At 37.1% G+C, this 6,640-nt stretch overlaps 1 protein-coding gene across 1 annotated transcript; it reads right to left on the bottom strand.

The window, feature by feature from the left end:
* Positions 1-1,145: 1,145 nt before the first annotated feature.
* LOC113225704 (gamma-secretase subunit pen-2) lies at positions 1,146-5,947 on the bottom strand. Its single transcript, XM_026458106.1, has 3 exons — positions 5,840-5,947; positions 5,514-5,618; positions 1,146-4,226 (listed from the first exon to the last, which is right to left on the bottom strand). Exons 1-3 carry the CDS (start codon positions 5,898-5,900, stop codon positions 4,087-4,089), a joined length of 306 nt encoding a protein of 101 aa, XP_026313891.1. The 5' UTR covers positions 5,901-5,947; the 3' UTR covers positions 1,146-4,086.
* Positions 5,948-6,640: the final 693 nt, after the last annotated feature.

Here is a 6,640-nt window from a genome sequence, read left to right as displayed (position 1 = left end):
AATAATAATATTGACGCTGGAAAGGTAAAACGTTTAACATGCATTTGGAAAAATTTCAGGAGAGCAATTTGAAGTTTTTTTTTCCGTAAAATAAAATCATAACTCTAATTTGTTATATGGGAAAGCTGAAACTTTCTAATTTTCCATATAACAAATAAAATTATAATTATGTTTTTATTTTTCTATAAAACGCACGTTGTACGTTTGGTGTCAAAAACAGAAAATAATATAAACAAATAACGCAATGAAAAAGGTAGACATAGGACTGTTCGCTTTTGAAATACTACAACTACCGGCAAATTTAGAGGAACAAAAAAGTGATTATTAAAAATAGTAGTTTACATTGAAATAAGGGAGAATTGGAGATAATTTAACAGATAGTTCTATTTCAGTCAGCAATTGTACTTTATAAGCACCAGCCTTTTCCCAAACAACATCCAATACTTAGTCTTTACATGCCATTCAAAGAAGCATATTGTGCTTATATTCGTAAGATTTTTTGTAACATTTATTATTATTAAATTAATATGTAAACATTGAGTTTACAAAGCCTTAGTCAACTTTTATTACATTTTGTGTCAAAGCGGAAACGGCTAAAAATTTATTTTATTTATTTAGGACAACCAACAAGTCATACACTTAATACATACCATTATGATTGTACTATTTATCGCAGTCATAAATTTTTAGCGGGTACCATGGACACACATGTAGAAAACTACAAATTACGTTTGAACTCACGAGAGAAAAAGACGTGGACCATACGAGTATAATAAGTGGCCTTATTATAAGAGTGCTAATTAAATATATAAAATGTATTTCAAATAAGGTTACGAAATTTACAAAAACGAAAAATCAAATCAAAACGCTTGACAAACCTATATCAGGAGGATATAAAATAAAAAAAACTTATTTTGGGTTTTTTACTAGTATTCCGTTAAATGTGCCGGTGAGTGTATTAATAGACTTAAAAATTGAAACAGTGAGTACAGGACATTTTACTATCAACGTCAGACTGACTTTCGAGAATCTTTAGGTTCCTGAATGAAAAAAAACATGAAAAAATGCGCGTACGTTATTCAGCCGCCAATTTGTGCTATATTTGCCGTAAGGGCGAGATAATCTAGTAATAAATTATGAAACTATTTTTTCGAATCTAAATAGCGCATATTTGTTTTTTTTTTCAAATAAACCAACGTTTCGGGTTCTTTACAGGGCGCCAAGTCTTTAAATTTTTAAAAACTAGTTTTAAGAGGCCTTCGAGCGTTTATGTCGGCCTCGTAATGGATGTATACATACAAATAACTGTCCTCCTTTATCTGTCACTACTCCCATGAGAGGTATTGCTCCTCATCACCTCACATAAGAGTATAGAGTTTCAGCACTCTTTGTCAACGGGTTGCTCAGCATTAAACCTCTCCTAACAGACCAATGTCTTTTAATTGATCTGCTAATTTTCAATCATCTAGGTTGTGTGACAATGGCAGGCACAGACATATTACTAGATATGTCTGTGATGGCAGGGTTTTGTACATTTGGTATTCTACTCTTCAAAGGCCAGCTGCCGGCACTTCACTGGTGTAGCCTACTAATAGTGTATTATAACTATTTTAATTTGAAAATTAAGTTGGTCATTAAACGAGATAAAAAATAAGACATGCATAGTAATTAGAAGAATAGACTGGCAAGCGGCTGGAAGAAATACTGGACTCTAAAGGAAATAACGAAAAGCAAAGACTTACCCATGACCGTGAAAAGAAAGATTTTCAACCTATGCATTGTTCCATGCCTGACTTATGAGTGCGAAACATGGTCACTAAATAGAGTACACAGAAGCAAACTACAGGTGGGTCAACGAGCAATGGAGCACAGCATGCTCGGCTGGAGGAAAATTCAAAACATCAAGATTGACAGCCCCATATCTTTCTACATTACTTTTGATTATAGTGACCCTCCCTACCGATCCTGAGGGTATACGAGAAGGGCACTATGACTTGTCAGTGACTGTGACTCGCACAGGGACCTCTAAGTCAGGTCCTAACACCGGATCAGCACGTTTGCACGTACTTCATCCGGTTCTCTGTAAGGGTGCACGTACACATATTTTCCAGATAGGTACCGGAGCTGTAGGCACGCTCACTTCCCGGTCAGGAGTGACAGTGTTAGGAGACAAACCAGGTTAAGTGATGTGCTTCCAAAGATAGATCAGGCACAACGGCGTTGGACTGGGCATCTGTTGCGTGGTCCGGAAAAATAGAGCAAAGTAGTCACCAATTGGTAACCATGTGATGGAAAACGTAATAGAGGGCGTCAACATCAAAGATGGGAGGATGAGCTGAAGCTAACAACAGGCCCATGTCGGAGAAGAGTAGCTCTAGTACACTGGAAAGATCTGGAGGAGGCCTAAAGTCTCGTTGAGTTAAGAGATATAATGTGAAAATTTAAAATGCAAGATTTAAGATGCAAGGAAAAATCATATATCGGCTTTTACACTGCGTTCTGGTCACATTCCGACTAATAAATTCTTTCATATGACGGGTTTTAAACCATCCCCATTGTGCAGTACTTGCAATAAAATAGAGGATCTGTATAATGTATTGGTGGAATGTAACCGTAATGGCGTACAATGTTTGGGAATGTAAGTTTATGCAATGGACAAATTAATTGTTGGCTCAGAGATCCTGTACAAGTTTTTGAACATGTCTCTTGAGTAGGGAACCCAGTATTCCGCCCATGAGGCTGACATAGGCACTCAAGGTGGCTAAAGCCCCAATAAAAAATAGTTTAAAAAAAAGACACTATTGAGATTGGACTGCAGTTGTAACTAGATTTTAGCTGAATAACAACTATGATCATGATTGCAATATGATCTCAGTGGAATCTCAACGAGCAGTTGTTTGAAGAAAATACCCAGATCTCACGATCATGGCTGTACAAAATGGCATTATTATTGTTAGATTTTTTTTATACTCTTATTTTTAATAACGCCTGTAACACTTGAGTGTCAATGTCGGCCCTGTGATGTCAATCCTTGTGGATCATATTATTCTGCTGTATCGTGTCGCCTCGTAGTGAGAGACAAGACCTCACATGTAGTACAGAGTTTTAGCCCTTTTCGTCAATGGTTTACCCAACATGACATTTAATTCCCCAACCTGCCAAATATCCCCTAATTGAAATTGGTTTCTCAAAGTCACATAATGGCCACATTACATTAAATGTAGCATATCTTCAAGTTTGTTACAGAATTTACGTAGTGGAGATTCCGCTATTTTTATTAGACGGTAGAATTTATTTAAAGAAAGTGGCCAGTACATAGTCTAAAGGCCAAGACCAATGCATTTCTAGAAAATGCGCCGACCACAAACCAGGGCTTTCGCGGTGGATGCTTGTTAGTTATCAAACAGTTATTATCCTTACTTAGAAATAATCATCTACATATGGTTATGAATAGAAGTATAATTACATAGACAAATTAATATTAGAAATCATCTTACTACGCCCTGACCATGGAGACCTGTACAGAGCTCGAAATGTTGTATTGTTTGAAAAAACAAATATACACGATTTAGATAAGAAAAAAGTTTTGATACATATGTTAGTCAGTTATGATACATGATGGAGTAAGTGACAGTTTCGTTAGGAAAATGCTTGCCTCCTATGTAGAAAGTCTTGAGTTTGATTCCGAGCAATCAGTATCACTGAGTCTGTAGTAACAGAGGAGAGGTTTTCATTGTTACCATGGAGGGCTTGAACCTTTCTTCTTCTTCTTCTTGAGTCAATGACAAAAGCCAATAAAATACCAAACTGGGGTTGCATTTCTTTGACCCAGCCGCAGTATCCATTGCCTTTAGCAGGTCTTCTCGGGTGCAGCTGGTCAGATACAGTGGGTCCAGAATATGTGTAACATTGTGTGGGGGATCCGCAAGCTTGAATCACTTGATTCTTCTAGTCATGTGCAGTTTAATTTACTAATTATCTTACTACGCAGCCTGCGAGCGAAGTTGGACAAGTGTAGAAGACTTTCTAGCCCAGCTATAAGGTGAACATGGTCGATGATGGTTAGAGTATGAGAGTGAGATTTTCCTATGCACGTCCCAAAGGTAGAATGAACGATATTGCGTCTCCGGCGGCGCCCCACTGTACGCGTCTAGTTTGGTACAGTGCCACCCATGTGCAGAGGACTATCGACCATGTGATTGCGCCAATAGCGCTCATCACTACATCTGAAAAAAAAAGCTCCTTGTAAAAGAGTTCATCCAGGGAAGCACTGCCACCATACATATTTCTGCCACCACATAATATTAATAATAATCCATGAATTTGCTTAACCATTTCATGGAGAGTACCTACTTAAATAGTACCGCATACAAAAATAACCCTTTTGTTGCTGTAGGACTTACGGAACAAGGCACATAGAAAAATTTGTACGGTCTGCTGACTAACTGTTTTTTCAATCTTTGTAGTAGGAGTAAATTTCGTCCTTCGGGGCAGGCTAAGGCTATCTAAATGGCCATACTGCCAGATATCTGTAATTTTTCTTCAATTGTTGAAGTTTCTGGCATTTTTTCACAGGAAATCGTTATACCTTTTCTCTCAATCTTTGTTAATAACAATAGATAAGTGGAGTATTTTGACAAAACATATTTGAATATCATGGTAACAAAAACATTAATAAAAATAATATCGTAAAAAAAAAAATACACTTTCACGCTTCTCGCTGAGGTTGCTGCCCAAAGTCTTCAGTCCAATAGGGTGCTGAGATTCTTGGAAGAGCTTGGGTCGCAAACTTAGGACCTTACACCCACCACACACAAAATAGGCGCCTGGACGTAGAGTTCCAGACAACAGCCCGTTACACCATACCATACATTTTTGCGCCTAAACTGCTGAACCAAAATGGATGAATTTTTGGTATAGAGATAGGTGAGACCTATTTACTTTTTATAGGAGAAGTACATAGGCTTCTTTTTATTACTAAAATAAATCTCAAAGGGGTCAAATAGGGGATGACAGTTTGTATGGAGAACCAATCATTTGTCAAGTAAGTAGTACTAAGTAAGCAGTTCTCGCAGATGAAGTTGTGGGCACTGCTAGTATTTAATAAACAAACTACCAACTGTGTTTCTTGAGTCGTTAATATATTTTTATGAGAAAATAGACACTGGTAATTGGCTTATTAAGTTTGTGGGAATCAGCAAGTATGTAAAACTTGGAGATATTACAGAGGTTCCAAAAACTCTGGTAAATGCTCCATGGTTCACAAACATAGATGATATTCCTGACTATCTGAAAATCCCTACTGTTAAACAGGAGATAAGTAGCACGACAAAATACTGTAAAGACAGAATCTTAAAAAACAGGCTAGCAGAAGCTATGAAGGCAGCCTAACACAGGGCGGGCGAGCCTAACACGCCAAATAGATCATAACGCAACAACTGCTCATGGTCCATGGACTGATCACATGTTGCCCAAAAGTATAAATAAAGTCTGTTGTATGATGTAACACTTACATCTCTTTATCTGTTTTTGTTCATCGAAAGCTGGCTTCACAAACGCCTCCTTGAAGAACCATACAGCGTTTACCGCCCATACAAATGGGAGAAATACACAGCCAACTGGAAGATAATAATTCATAGTTTCATACTTTTATTACAATTATGCAGGGTCTTAGGTATTGAAAACCAATCAAATTTTTATGGTTATACAATTATTTAGGTTCGTATAAGTTGTGTAATGATATTTAAATGTGTAACACACAGAATGGAGCTTAAATACATACGTAAACAAAGAGAGAAGTATCAAGATGATTCATGGCTAGAATTTGAAAAATGCTTACCTTTGAAATACCACCTGCAGAGCTCCAGCTTTTTATCATTTGGCAATCTATTTAGATCCATTTTAAAGCCTATTTATTGTATTTGATAAGAATAAACTATAGGACGTTTCACCCGAAACGTTACGTTTTTAGCTGTCAACACAGACTACAGTGAACTACGCTGTCAATACCGAACGTTTCGGTTCATGCAATTTTAATTTTCATCCATTTACATGGGTAATGCAGAGGTTTTGCCATACAGCCTCTTCAAATATTTACTCTTTCCATGTTTTGATGGAAAAGGTAACAAACGCCTGTTCTTATAATATGGTTTCTTTCATGTCGTCAGTACCAGAGTACATTTAAACAGCGTAAAAGGTCCTAAAAGATTGTTGGAAAGAAACAACACGAAATGCGATATTACGTTCGTCTTGAATGAGATGTTTAGAGACTGGCACAAAATTTACATTGACGGATCTAAATCCAAAGAAGGCAATGGTGCAGCTTGTTTTATACCCCACCACCAACAAATTAAGGGCTTATATAAGGTTTCTATAATTACTTTAGAACTAATTGCCATACACGAAATTTTACTGCTTCTCGAAAAGACTACGAATGGAAAACTAGTAATCCTTTCCGATAGCAAAAGCGCTTTGCAAGATATAGCTCGGTGCACCTCTGGGCTCATAGGTATACCGATAGCTTATAAAATACTAGCAAAGCTTTACGAGCTGACTAAAGATAATTGCATTAGACTTCAGTGGATTCCATCCCATAAAGGTGTAAGTGGTAATGAGGAGGTTGACCGCTTGGAGAAATTAG

The sequence above is a fragment of the Hyposmocoma kahamanoa genome, unplaced genomic scaffold, assembly GCF_003589595.1.
Source record: "Hyposmocoma kahamanoa isolate Upper Pololo Valley unplaced genomic scaffold, ASM358959v1 170, whole genome shotgun sequence".
NCBI classification, from domain to species: Eukaryota; Metazoa; Arthropoda; class Insecta; order Lepidoptera; family Cosmopterigidae; genus Hyposmocoma; species Hyposmocoma kahamanoa.
Note: the sequence above shows the minus strand (reverse complement) of the source record. Positions and strands in the feature narration are given on the sequence as shown.

Excerpts from the sequence above, each read along its gene's own strand:
- LOC113225704 (XM_026458106.1), bottom strand. The coding sequence starts at position 5,900 with ATGGATCTAAATAGATTGCCAAATGATAAAAAGCTGGAGCTCTGCAGG. Across the intron at positions 5,619-5,839 it reads CTGCAGGTGGTATTTCAAAG|TTGGCTGTGTATTTCTCCCA; the intron begins GTAAGCATTTTT and ends ATTATCTTCCAG. Across the intron at positions 4,227-5,513 it reads ACAAAAACAGATAAAGAGAT|ATGTAGTGATGAGCGCTATT; the intron begins GTAAGTGTTACA and ends TTTTTTTTTCAG.